At 47.6% G+C, this 13,311-nt stretch overlaps 4 protein-coding genes across 4 annotated transcripts; 2 read left to right on the plus strand and 2 right to left on the minus strand.

Moving 5' to 3' along the window:
- The first annotated feature begins 637 nt into the window (after positions 1-637).
- Positions 638-4,233, plus strand: F5Y00DRAFT_153958 (SNF2 family N-terminal domain-containing protein). Its single transcript, XM_048004577.1, has 2 exons — positions 638-1,585; positions 1,646-4,233. Exons 1-2 carry the CDS (start codon positions 757-759, stop codon positions 4,039-4,041), a joined length of 3,225 nt encoding a protein of 1,074 aa, XP_047868661.1. The 5' UTR covers positions 638-756; the 3' UTR covers positions 4,042-4,233.
- A 2,318-nt stretch (positions 4,234-6,551) lies between these two features.
- On the plus strand, positions 6,552-9,198 carry F5Y00DRAFT_226006 (HAUS augmin-like complex subunit 6 N-terminus-domain-containing protein). Its single transcript, XM_048006258.1, has 2 exons — positions 6,552-7,034; positions 7,082-9,198. The coding sequence occupies exons 1-2, from the start codon at positions 6,708-6,710 to the stop codon at positions 9,056-9,058; spliced, it is 2,304 nt and encodes a 767-aa protein (XP_047868662.1). The 5' UTR covers positions 6,552-6,707; the 3' UTR covers positions 9,059-9,198.
- A 112-nt stretch (positions 9,199-9,310) lies between these two features.
- F5Y00DRAFT_272391 (uncharacterized protein) lies at positions 9,311-10,573 on the minus strand (the record flags this gene model as incomplete). The annotated part of the gene is made up of 4 exons (XM_048012962.1): positions 9,311-9,634; positions 9,802-10,012; positions 10,126-10,353; positions 10,407-10,573. 4 exons carry the CDS (start codon positions 10,571-10,573, stop codon positions 9,311-9,313), a joined length of 930 nt encoding a protein of 309 aa, XP_047868663.1.
- Positions 10,574-11,201: 628 nt separating this feature from the next.
- F5Y00DRAFT_272393 (Metallo-dependent hydrolase) lies at positions 11,202-12,865 on the minus strand (the record flags this gene model as incomplete). The annotated part of the gene is made up of 3 exons (XM_048012963.1): positions 11,202-12,011; positions 12,062-12,114; positions 12,168-12,865. The coding sequence occupies 3 exons, from the start codon at positions 12,863-12,865 to the stop codon at positions 11,254-11,256; spliced, it is 1,509 nt and encodes a 502-aa protein (XP_047868664.1). The 3' UTR covers positions 11,202-11,253.
- Positions 12,866-13,311: the final 446 nt, after the last annotated feature.

Genomic DNA, 13,311 nt, shown 5'->3' on the forward strand with positions numbered 1-13,311 from the left:
TATGTAAAATGAAAAATAAAATAAAAACACGATATATAGTAACTATGAAATTTAACAAAAGATAAGGAGTCAGTAGGCTTTTTTGAGCTTATTGACTTCGTATAGTTAGACTTGTTGAAGAAGACTGCATGTATTTGAGAAGAGATCATATTATGTAACTATGTATCTAATATCGAGTGGAATCAGGTGACTTAATAATTACCTAAGTATTGTACATAGGTACATAAGGGCTAGTGCCTGAATGATCGTCGGACTGCCCGAAGCTTTTGTGGACTGCGCACGGATAAGGCACGTGGCGTCGCGAGTATGCGCGTCAAGACTAAAGTAAATTAGGGAAAGTATGAAAGGGAAGGATGGGGCGATTGGGGCCGACTTAATGGGTGCAATCACGCTAAGGTTCGTTTCTGACATGATCAAACATCGTTAAAGTAAACTTCAAAGTAAACCTACCTACCTTTACCCAAGTTCTTCTAATTTTTTGGTAGTAACTGGTACTTTTATTACAAATGCCACTTAAAAAAAGAATAGAAAAAAAATATATGTTATCTGCAGAAATAAATTTTGAAACCAATCAGTGTCAACTCTCGAATTCTCGGGCTGCAGCCTAATTTTCTGCCTTACTCGTTTGCCTGTGCCACCCTGACCGCATACTTTGACTGCATGCTCTGACTGCATATCAGTTATCTACAGTTACTTTGTTAGTCAGGCAAGCTTAAGTATTGATTTAGGTTGAAAAAGGCTTAAAAGCTACCTATTATGCCGCCGTTGTCCTTAAAAGCCGACAATACGTCGAATCAACAAAGCGCAAGGCCTGAACACCCACTGTCGACTTCCGTAAACCGAGCTGGAAACAACGTTGGGCCTGACTCATTCGATCAAGAAAATCACCAGCCGACACTTAACAAACAGACAGCTGTAGATCAGGCTGGGCAGGCCGGCGAGGCTCGCATATCTCATATAGCGCAGCCAGAGCAACGAGCGAATCGAGACGTAGAGAAAACCAAAGAAGCTTTTCGCCAAGAACGATTGAGGCGTCAGCCACAAGAACAACTTCGACAGACGCAAAGTCAAGGCAGAGAAAATCAAAAGAAGATGAATCAAACAAGGTCTTTCGGTGACTCTCCGCCTGTCGCTGCCAACGCGTTCAGAACAGCACGCGAAATGCATCAAGGATCCGAGTCATCGGCGAGCGCCCTCGACCAAGCTCAACCACGACAATCTCAGCAGTATCAAGACTACCATCCATCCGAACTAATACCGACTGGGCCTTTCACCCTCGGTGGGCCTCTATACCTTACTGATATAATGCAACGGCTATTTCCCGATGACGATGATGATTATGATGACGATAGCGACGATAACGCTAATCATGGCAGAAATACCTATCCGCATTTAGCGAAGTCGGGGGAGCAGGAGAAAGAATTACAGAATTTCTTAACAATGCCAGAAATTGACATTTCCCCGGAACAGCGAATGAGCACGCCGGCTTCAATGTCTTGTACTCTGATGGAACATCAGAAGGTTTGCCTAACTTGGTTGATACAGCAGGAAGAAGATGTCCACAAGAAGGGGGGTATTTTAGCAGGTAATTTCTAATAGCACCCACTACGGTTGACTGAAAATAGCTGACCATCTCTTTAACAAGATACCATGGGTCTTGGTAAGACTGTTCAAGCACTGGCCTTGATTCTTGCACGCCCTTCAAAAGACCGCGCTCACAAGACAACGCTTATTATCGCTCCGCTCTCCCTCCTCAAACAATGGGAGAGGGAAATTCGGACCAAGGTCAAACCAGCCCATAAGCTGAACACAGTCATATTGCATGGCCAAATGAAGGCCAAAATGACTGTCCCTAGGCTCCTCACCTACGACGTCGTCCTAACAACTTATGGAACCATCACTTCCGAGTATAAAAACCTGCCAAATGCGAAGAAGAAACCGCTAATCCTAGCCAATAATGCCATCTTCCATCGAGTCATTCTCGACGAAGCCCACACCATCAAAAACAGAAAGGCTAAAGCTTCGGTAGCTGCGTGCAGGATTAAGTCAACTTACAGGCTTTGTATGACGGGGACGCCGTTCATGAACAGACCCGAGGAAATATTTTCACTCGTCCGTTTTCTTCGTATTAAGCCTTATAGTGAATGGGATGCATTCAACTGGGAAATTAATAGGCCGCTGAAGAGTTGGAATGAAGACTTCCACGACAGTGCCTTGAGGAAGTTACAGGCTCTATTCAGGAGTATAACCATGCGGCGGACTAAGACGAGCATGCTTGACGGCAAACCCATCCTCCAGCTACCGCCACTCGTGAAAGAAGAGGCCACGACTAAGTTCAACAAGGACCAGCAGGACTTTTACGACGCCCTCGAACGTAAACAGCGACTCAAAGTAAACGAGTTCATCAAGGCTGGGACAACAATGAGGCAATATAGTTACATTCTCGTATTACTACTGCGCCTACGTCAAGCCTGCTGTCACCCGCATCTGATCAAAGATTTCGGTATTCCGGAAGGCATACAACTTTCATCAGACGAGATGCGCCGACTCGCTCAGAGGCTCAAACCCAGCGTCGTGAGGAGGCTCAAAGCACAGACTGAATTTGAATGCCCACTCTGCGACGAAGCAACCGAGAACCCCCTCATAATATACTCCTGCGGTCATTTGATCTGCAGTACTTGTTTCTCTGCCATGATGGAGATTCGAGATCCGAATTCCGAACAGCAGAATATTTGCCCGCATGAAGATTGCAACTCGGAAATTCATCCTGAACGGATCATCTGCCACTTTTGTTTCGTAGAGGTATATATGCCTGAGAAGCTCGGATTGGACGACAGTGATGATTCGGATGGGTTCGAAAGTTTAGAGGACTCAGATGACGATGTAGATGCACGTGGAAACTTGAAGGGCTTCGTCGTGTCGGGGGACGAGGACGAAGAAGAAGATGAGGAAGACGAAGAAGATGATGATGAGGAAGAAGAAGATGAGGACGAAGAAGAGGAAGAGGAAAAGGAAGGAGATGGTTCAGATATGGGAGATGATTCTATTTCTGAGAAGGCGAAGCCTACAGAAGCCGAGACCTCTACCGACGCGATATGGAAGGATGTCTCTGCCAACAAGGAGTCCTTAAAGGAAAACTCCGCAGATGACTCCGATGATGATTCCCTAATGTCCTTGGAGAAAATCTGGAAACAGGTTGAAGCAATGAAGAATATCGGCAAAGACAAACCTGAACAGTCCAAGAAGCGCAAAGGCCCGTCCGACTCGGCGTCAGACGTTGATGTGGATACAAAGAAAGCATCTCAGACCGGGGTTAAGCGAAAACGTTCCAATCACGAGAATGTTACTGCTTCAAAGAAGAGGAAGACGAACGGCGCGGCCAGCAAGCAGCGGCACCGAAAGGGGAAGAATAAGTTCACCTCTATGGCGGCTCTGAAGAAAGCCAGCTCAAGCAATGCCGCCGCGAAGGCGAAATATCTGAAACGTCTCAGGAAGGATTGGGTCCCAAGTGCCAAAATTACCAAGACGATGGAGATTTTGTCTGCGATTAAAGAAAAGAATCCCAAGGAAAAAACGCTCATCTTCAGTTTGTGGACATCTTTCCTTGACTTGCTTGAGATTCCCATACATGACCAAGGCTTCAATTATACGCGCTACGACGGAACAATGCATCATAATGACCGAGATGCCGCCGCGAAGATGTTCATGACTAACCCCGAGGTACAAGTCATGCTGGTCAGCTTGTCTGCTGGTAACGCAGGGCTGAATCTCACGGCAGCAACCCAGGTCATCATACTCGAACCCTTCTGGAATCCATTTATTGAGGAGCAGGCCGTTGACCGTGCCCATCGTATCGGCCAAAAGAATGAGGTTACCGTCCACCGTGTCTTGATCGATGGGACGGTTGAAGATCGCATCTGCGCGCTGCAGGAGAAGAAACGCAAGCTAGTCAATGCAGCCCTCAGCGAAGAGGGCGCCCGAGGCGTTGGCCGGTTGAGTCTTTCAGAATTAAGGGGCCTATTCGGTTTTCGCCAATCTTGACCTACTTACTTCAGCACGAGTGAACTATGCTAGTGTTCGAGGCAGGTATCGTTGTCTCCTTAGCTTCGTTTCGGTTACAAAATTGGTCAGCTACGGTTGGATGGGCAGAGAGTACCTGTTCGATCGATCATCTACTTGCATTCGACACTTCTCTCGCGTCATTTCATTGAATATGGCTTAAGGAGGATGCATGTTAGGGGCGATATGCTTCATACTTGATGCTATTCTAGTCGCGCAATTTTCAATACGGACCACTGGAAGCTGGGGGAGGCTAAGTACCCAGGTAGTTTGTACGCTCTTACAAATTTGTTCAACACTGTGTCAAAACTGCTTGTATGATATTAATAGCTCGAGGAGCCGCATGTTTTCCATGTCTGCCTAATTTAGATTAACAGATGGGCAGTTGGGACAACCCAGATATGGATGTCGCCTGTTGGCATAGACGACTGGGGTGACGGCCGAGTCACGGTCGCCAAGGTGTCGCGGTAAGACGGGCTGTAGGAGGGTAGAGCTAGGTATGAAGGATATATGTGTTCACGCTGTCCGGATGAGGTCTCGCGGACGTCGGGGAATTCATAGTTCATGTTATCAATCCGGCTTACCCTTGTCGGTCGTACATAGCAATATGGATAAATGAGTCCGCCTTTCTAGATACCGGTCTGCCACGTCCCGGATAATTGATATGGGCAATGTGCATATTTTTAGGGTTAGGACTCCTCTTTTAGACCGTATTTAACTTGATCCCATTCGGGTTTTAAGTGGATTGCCGTGGTTTTGTAGGGGTTGAGCTACAGCCTTATATTCTATCTGGCTGTTTACCTAAATAAGCAGATCAGTAGTATTGATGGTGCTTTCATATAAGCAAGGCAAGTTTACAATATGTGCTAGTCATAGCTTACACCCGCGAGCTTGGAATTGTCAACATGGATTCAGGCTAGATGACTATGGCTTGCGGCAAACGACCCTATCACATGTCACTTATTAGTAGCCTGCCGGATAATAGTTAACAGGTCAAGGCTTTCCTCAATAAAAAACCCAACTTAGCCAACCACTCGGTACACCCCATGTTCCTGCGGATGGGTTGCATCCGGGGAGATCTTTTTTTCGCACACCAAAGTCGAGGAGATTAGGGGTAAACCGCCAAGGAGTCAATCGGTCCAGGCATGGGGAAGTTGGAGACCAGGCTCGTGGGTATGGTTCTAGCTAGAAATTATAAATATAGCCCATGCTGTGGCGAATATTTTCAATGGTAAGGTGCCATGGTGCGGATGCTGGGCCCCGTAAATCTCTACTAGATTCTCTACTAGATAAGTCAAAGGCGCGGCCGATGGTCGAGACGAGAACGATAGAGAATTGCAGTAGTCCTTTCCTCACGGTTGTTGTCGTTGCTGTTTCTGTGCTACAGACCAGACTTGTCCTTGCGTGGTAGACAGCAAACAAAAGTTAGGCAGACTTATAAGCCAGCATCAGTGCCGCGCTTTTCAAGCAGCAAGATGAAGGTACGTTATCCCCTTACGGTATGAAGAAGACAACCTTGATCCTAGGTACTCACCTATGAAAAACTGGACCATCCAAATAAATATACCCGAGTAAACTCCTAGTTAGTCATAACACAAGCTAACATGGCTTTCCCCACGAAGACCATATCAGCAACCATTGCGCTCATCGCACTCCAAGTCACGGCTGTCCTTGCGGCACCGAGGCCAGAAGATGCGGCGCCGGCCTCGTGGCGCCTCGACTGCGGGTCTCCCGGTACTACGGCGCTATGCTCGGCAAGCAACAGCGGCGCCCACTGCGACCCCGTCTCCGGCGACCTGACGATTATCTTGGCGGGCACATGCGGAGCGTGTAAGTGCGTGAGCGCGGACCAGTGCTCGCGGGGCTGTGGGAAGGAGGAGACGGAGTAAATTGGGAATTGAAGTTTACTGTTTACATGGAGATGTATTACACCCAATTACATATGGTACTTAAGATGGATGGATGGATATCGTACCGATGATCAAGAGGATTGGGTTGGAATGGAAAAAGGGGGAGGAGGAGTCTAAGTTACCATACTTATGGTATAACATAACATTCCCTACCTACCTTCTAAGATACGCCGTCGATGGAAAATCAATATATGCTATTCGAAAAGGGCGAAAATAAGGCTTGCTTGTACGGAATAAGCTGGATTGAGAATTAGGCTTAAGGGCATACGGGTCGGATATTGGTACTTGGTTTACAATACGAATTGTTAATGAACTCTTGTTAATTCACTTTTTTTCTACACAAATATCTTAGGACTGGCTTTGGGTCTACCTACCAGTCGCAATCGAAAATTGATAGATCCTATCGGTACGAAGTACTTAACTACCTTAATATTAATGGGTTTGCTGTTTTATGCCAACCATTGGTTCGGGTGTTACCGGGGGACCCATTACCATTGCCAAGCTTTGGCGGCTCTAAATCTTATCGATAAAATTCAATAGTACCTAAGACTAGAGCGCATCAAGTCCAGAAATCAACAACATTACACACTCGGACACTCCACGGTCAAACAGAAACTACAACTAGGAATTCTACAATTTCCTACGCCCAGTTGAAGCTGGCGCTACTAGTGAATCACGCCTATACGGATGGCCTCGTAGAGAAGCTCTGTTTTATAAACTACCGTCAACAATGCCGCCATGTCGGTTCAATACGCCAACCCATCAACCAACCCATCAGTGGCACGTTCGCGATCGTTGCGCGTTCCAGCTAAACCGTCCTTGACCGCCCCTCAGCCTGTCCCTACTGCCACCACGACTCAGATACCCGGCTCTACTTCTAACCTTGCTTTGTTCCTTACAAATCTCCGCTTGTTAGATCTCGATCTTGAGCCCGATTGGCCAGATATAACCATCGCGACCTTTTCAACCAAAGACGCCGTCGGCGGGCAGAAGAAGCGAATTCAATCTGTCGAATGGGCTTTATACCAGCTATTTACACTATGGGATTACAATGAAACTCAAAATGTATGTTTACTATGTCCCAACTCGTGCAAAGTATTCTAATTTTCCAGAAACTGCGTCCGTTCTTTCCACCCCTTGATCAGGTCCAATCTATCAACCTTCGAGCCGCTCTCCTCCGTGGCCTTGAACAGGCTAAGAAGAATGGCGTCCTAGGTCGAGATGCCGTCCTTCGAAAGACGATGCTTGACGAATGCAAGGGTGAGCGGCTTGAAGAAGTTCTAGCCGTCTTTTCCTCGGCGGTCCTAAAGAAGCTGGTTGCCGAACGTGCACTCAATTCCGGTCCAGAATACCATCCTACTATATCAGAGAAACTTGCGCTCGAGAACTGGGGCTACTCGGGAGATCGTACTGAGCTTAATGCACTCTTACTCGCCCACAAAGCATCATTGAGTTCCATCTTGGCTAAGAAGAACACGGAACGAGCAAAGTATCGCGACTTCGAAGAATTGCTAGCGTCAAAGGAACAAATCATTGCCCGGCGAAAGGAAAAGGCCAAGACAGAATCTGAACGAAGCGTAGCTGAGACATCTGAAAGGACAAGAACGGAAGTTAATAGAATCATTAGGACAAATTGGACTGGAAATGACCAATGGCTTGATAGTCTGCTATTTAACGACACGAACCCACGAAAAGGAGGACTCCTTGGCAGCCGTTTCGATGACGTCTGGGTTGGTGTTGAACAAGGGAAAGTCTCTGACCTTGAAGACCAGAATACTGGCCTCTTGGAGCAATTGGACAACAGGGTCCAGATGCAAAGAGAAAGGTTGGAGAAATGGGACGATTTTAGGAAGAAAATGTTTGGAAATATGCCACCACCACCTACTGTTGAAGCAAAGAGAACGACTAAGCCAAAGAATGTTGGCTTACGCTTCACAGCCCATCAGAAGCTAAGCACCGACCAGGTGCGCGTGAAAGACAAGCTCCCCTTAAACGCAGCACCTACACAATACCGCACGATAGTTAGTACCATGAAAGCCGAACTTGACTCTATAGGAAAACCCAAGATTCCGGATTTTTCTGGTCTACTACGAGGTTCGAATAGGAGCTCGGTAATCGATGTTGCTTCGTACAGTACAAAACCGGAGGAAATAGTCGATGCGATCTCTGATATTAGCGAATGGGAAGATGAGGCGGAAGAAGCACGCCCAATTGAAAAGCCTATACAACCCACCGGCGGGCGTCGTTATCGTCTTGTTCCTCCTAAGGCCAATACCGAAGCTCAAGGGCGGACACATGTGCCAAAGGCATCCTCAATTGACGTACCATTCAGCCGGAATAAGAAATTCTTCCCAAATCTATCACCCAACTTTGAGCCTGAACCATTGGAACAGACGTCATCTTCGCACCTTCAAGTCCCGACGACCAGTACGCCCAAAAAGCAAGAAGTAACGAAGTTGGATACTATACCTCAAATTATTACATCGTATAGTGTTGCTTCCCCTGAGGTATCTCCCGAACCATCCCCTACCGATAAGATGATAGAATCATTGTCTCCGCCGCCGACCTCGGTTTCTCCAACGCAGGCTATGGCCGATGAAATACTGCGGTCCATGTCAAATGCATCCCCATCTCCGATGAAGAAACAACGTCACACCCTTTCCCTAGCTGAGAGAACCCGCTTATCTATGACGCGAACCCAATCGTTTGAAAAGGAGGATGAAGTATCTCAGCCGTCCCCCACAAAATCTACGCACACACAGAGCAGCAGTGATAATAATGCAAATCACCTGCCGGAGAAAGATGAATACGAGGATCTAGTAGCCCGTACTAGACGATCCATGGTTGGCTTCGAAGCTGCGCGACAGAAGGCCCAGCTGGAGAGGAGACGATCGCAGAGGAAGAGCAAGATGATACAGAGGAAGGGTGACCAGTTCCCAAAACTTGAGGAAGAGAATTTTAACGACACGTCAATTATCGAGGAACTCCTTGACGGCGGCCAGGAGGATTACGAGGCTGTGTTCCGGAGCAGGCCGCGCGTTCAAACGAGCCCCTTGCCTAGCCCGTCGAAGGCATGGAATGGGGAGTAAATGATGGAGTAAGATGAGACGAGACGAGACGAGACGAGACATATGTTGTCACATGAGGCTTTTGCTTAGTTTACAGGGCTACCGTTAGGAATATGATACCAAATTGACGTTTTCCTTTCGAGGATGTTTCTTGAGAAAATTGTTACTCTAATACATACCTAGGTACCTACCTAGGTATATACATGCTGTCTCTTGTAGAACAAGACTTAACCTAGTACCCCGACGTGATAGCTACAAATACCAAAGAATAGACTAATCATAAAAAACCAACGCCCTAGCCTCAATACTCTCCCGCGCCTCCCCGTCCGTGTACTCGGCATCCTCGAACGCGCTATGCGGCGCGCGTCGCGCCGGCACGCTCGCCTCCGAGTCAAAGCACTTTATGAGGAGGACCTCGTCGGGCTGCTGCGCGTGCTTGTAATACCACCGGTGCGTGGCGCGCGGCAGGATCGTCCAGGTTTCGTCCCGGTCCGCGGGGTAGATTATCGACGCGGCGACTAAGTCGGCGTCTGGGATCGAGGACCCGTCGGCTACGCCTAGGGGGTCTTTGAGGACGGGGCGGATGGGGCGCCATATCTGTTTTTTGGGGCGGTGGTTAAAGCTTTTGGTTCTTGGTTTTGGGTTATGCGTGAGGGGAGGGGATGTGAGGGGAAAGAAGGGGAGAGGGAGAGGGAGAGGATAGGGTGGATGGATGGATGGATGGAGAAAAAAAGGGGGGCAGGGCAGGGCAGGGCAGGGCATACGTTAATAATCTGGTACCGCCGTTTAACCAGCTCGTCCGCCTCATCTGGAAACCATCGTCGCAGGACTAATTCCGCGCCGGCGTACGACTGGTCCACGTGTGCTCGCAATAAGGGCCCGCGCGAAGATCGATTCCCCTTGCCTAGCTTGTGCCAGTTAGATGGGCCGCAGCGCGTCTTGTGGTCGAAGAGGAAGATGCGGGATGCGCCGGTTCTTTTATTATATCAATAGGTAGGTACGAATTAGCATTCCTAAAATTTAGATATAACTAACAGGTACCTGATCTATATATACTCGGTTGGGTTGGTTATTAGAAGAAGACTTACACTTCTTTTAGCAGCCGTATCGACTCCGGGTAGTATTTGCCCTTGACGTGCTCTTCGTCTTGGAATTCTTGCAGGGAATTGGTCTTGCTCTCGTGTCGGAGGAATTGGAATCCGTGGCTGTCGAGGGTGTACTTGCCCTCTTCGCCTGTCACGTCGTGGACGATGGTCTGTTGGGGGATGTGCGGGCGCTCGTTTTTTACCGTGTTGCTTGGGAGCTGGGTCAAAAGTCTGCTCAGTGGATGGGATTGGATAGGTATGATGTGTAAGGATACGGTACTTACTCGGCGATCACGATGGGCATTGGTAGCGAGCCATCGCCTGGGTCTTTGTAATAGTTGATGTTGGTCAATACATCGCGACGTCTTGGTATTGGCGTCGTCTGTGTATGTTCCTCTGTAAGCTCCTGGAACACGGGAGGGACGTGTGTTATCGCAACGGCGGCGGCCATGTCTTTTTTTTTTTTCCTCCTCGCGTATATGTATTGGTATCCTATATATCGACTAAATCTTAGACTCTTAATCCCGTAGTGAAATGGTCAAAACTCAACCCACTTGGTCCTTTCTTTTGGATGCTAGCTCTCCCGTATGACTATGAATTCTGAATAAAAAACCCCTGATGCATGATGCCATATCAATGAATAGTAGTTGTCCATTATTTTACGATCAAACCAGGGTGTGCGGGGTCGTTCGCACTGATTGGGTAAAGACCATTGATACCCTCGTGATGCGGTGATGGTGGTGGTGAGTTCTACTATAATAGCCTAAACCCCTGAGCTTGAAACGGTCTTGAAAGTCTTGATTCATATAAACCCTTTCGGAGCTAGAATTTATTGCTCGCCCTTCCTTCCGATCTTCTAAAAAGAGGACTGAACCTTTTGTGTTCTTAAACAGGGTATTTGGTATTTTGGCGGGTACAACCCATCTTCCGGCCCTGCACCACCAGGACGGCCACTCGTAACTTCATACGCAGCCTTGTAGTTATGAAGCGGCGTCATGTAAACCTGTAAGATTTTCTCCCGTATACGGCTTCATCTCTTGTAATAGAAAGTTTACGTCAATAGAGTTGACATAATCATCGTCTTCAGGCACGCTATAACTAGGTACTTAGCATAACTATCCCGGGCGGGTATTAAACATAGCTTGGTCCATACCCAGTTCCCTCACCGCGCTGGGTGTCGACTTGCAAGACTGGCCCGTACGGGTAGCCGCCCATAAAGGTGCCCTCAGGTATAGGTAACGGGATTCCCTTCATTTCATCCTGTACGCGCTTAGCGCTCTGTAGAAACCGGTCTTGTACTTTGGCATAATCCTTGATGACGAGCTTCCCGTCGCGCTTCCTGAACTCTCCATCCACCATAACGTCTTTGATATCTCCTACGTTTGCATGAAGAATGATAGCCGCGATCGGGTCGGCCCACCCTAGCATGCCTGGAGAACGCCCGTCCCATATTAGAATATCGGCTTTAGCATTTGGCATTATAACTCCCAAGTCAGGGCGACCGAGTGCTAAGCCGCCATTTCTAGTAGCTAGAAGGAAAGCCTGATTGACGGACATAGGATTGTTAGCAGGTATCTTCCAGTTGTCGATTGCATCCCTATATAAGCGGGCGCGGGTACTTTGTAACCAAATGCGTGATTGCGTAAGGATGTCTGTCGAAAAAGTGAAATGCGTATCCACACCTAAGGAGGCTTGATCTAAGATGAGATGACTTGTCGGATGAAGATGGCCATAGTGCATTTCGCTTTCCGCGGTTATGGATATGTACTGATTCGTCTGTCTCAATAACTGGGCACTGTTCGCAGTAACTTGCGAACCATGAGAGATCACGATGGGTATGCTCTTATTAAGTATCCCAACCCGTTGGAGGACTTCAGGGGTGTTATACACTGGCAAGTGAGTCAACACTTATGCTTCAAAAAATTACATCCATACGCACATGGCCAAGGTCCCTCTACATCATGGGTCGTAAGAACTTTGACTTTACTTTCTCTATCATATTGGTTAGTCAAAGTTGCCTCAGGAGTCGCGGAGTGATGACATACAAAGCAAGTTTCATTACTGCCTGAGTGTCTGGGTCTTGCAGATCACCCATCCAGCCGTCGTATGCTATTGCTAATGTGGCAAGGTCGCCCGAGACTGTCGGAGCTAATTCACGCCAGTGAGTAATCTGGTCTTGGATAGTGAAACCCGGGATATTTTGGAATGCATAGGCGAAGAAGACCCTGGCACTACTATCGACGGAGGCATTCAAGCCTGCAGTGGCATGCTCACGGGTCCAGGTGTGGTGGGCGTGGTCGAGTATTGTTGTCACTCCAGCGTTGAGTGCTTCATGGATACCTGCTAGTTGGCTAATATATATGTCGTCGGGAGAAAGCAGAGGCTGAGATACAAATGCACTATATCGTCCAGCATACTCAGCCAATGTCGTATTAGATCCCAGTGTCTTGAAAACACTCTGCCACCCATGACGGTGCGTGTCGATAAAGCCGGGAGTGATAATCTTATCGGTACAGTCTATCACTTCGACATTCTCTGAGATATTACCAGGTATTGCTACATCAGAAATTGATATAATCTGGTCTCCTTCGATGAGGAGTGACCCCTCGCGGATCACTTGGAGTTGTTGGGTCTTGTCATCGAATGCAATAATCGTACCACTAGTTAGAAGCTTCGTACAAATGGCCAAGGCTGCATGTTGGAAAATGGCGACAGCCACATACACGGTGATAGGAATTTGCATAATGACAATAATAATAAAAATGCTTGCGAGGTAGGGGGTATTATTCGATTGAATGCTAAAGGGGATCTACCTCTTTCCAACGGTACTTTCCATGGCAGAAACCAGGAAACCAGACTTTTTCTTTGGTCAACTCGAGGAGGTAGGCATATAAGAGGACCAACAGATTCGAGATATTGTATTGCAGAGGTTCTCCTTTTTTTCTTAGATACCTCTAGGTACCTCTTAGGTACTTAGATTAGGTACATGTAGTGTACCTCCTATTACAACTTATCAGTACGTACCTTCAATAGGAGGTGCCTAATGTAATGTAATACGTTACACAGAGCTACATAACCTTAGTAATTACATGCATTATGCAGTATGCAGTATGCAGGAGATAGATCCTGCACCCAGCCTCAATCGCGAATTGATCCCTCTTAAGGTAGGTAGGTACCTGGTTATCTGTT

The sequence above is a fragment of the Daldinia vernicosa genome, assembly GCF_022497035.1.
Source record: "Daldinia vernicosa strain CBS 139.73 unplaced genomic scaffold F5Y00scaffold_5, whole genome shotgun sequence".
Taxonomy (NCBI): domain Eukaryota; kingdom Fungi; phylum Ascomycota; class Sordariomycetes; order Xylariales; family Hypoxylaceae; genus Daldinia; species Daldinia vernicosa.

Bases quoted from the DNA above. Each gene is read 5' to 3' on its own strand.
- F5Y00DRAFT_153958 (XM_048004577.1), top strand. From the start codon at position 757: ATGCCGCCGTTGTCCTTAAAAGCCGACAATACGTCGAATCAACAAAGC. The intron at 1,586-1,645 runs GTAATTTCTAAT...CTCTTTAACAAG, and splicing joins GAAGGGGGGTATTTTAGCAG to ATACCATGGGTCTTGGTAAG.
- F5Y00DRAFT_226006 (XM_048006258.1), top strand. From the start codon at position 6,708: ATGTCGGTTCAATACGCCAACCCATCAACCAACCCATCAGTGGCACGT. The intron at 7,035-7,081 runs GTATGTTTACTA...CTAATTTTCCAG, and splicing joins ATTACAATGAAACTCAAAAT to AAACTGCGTCCGTTCTTTCC.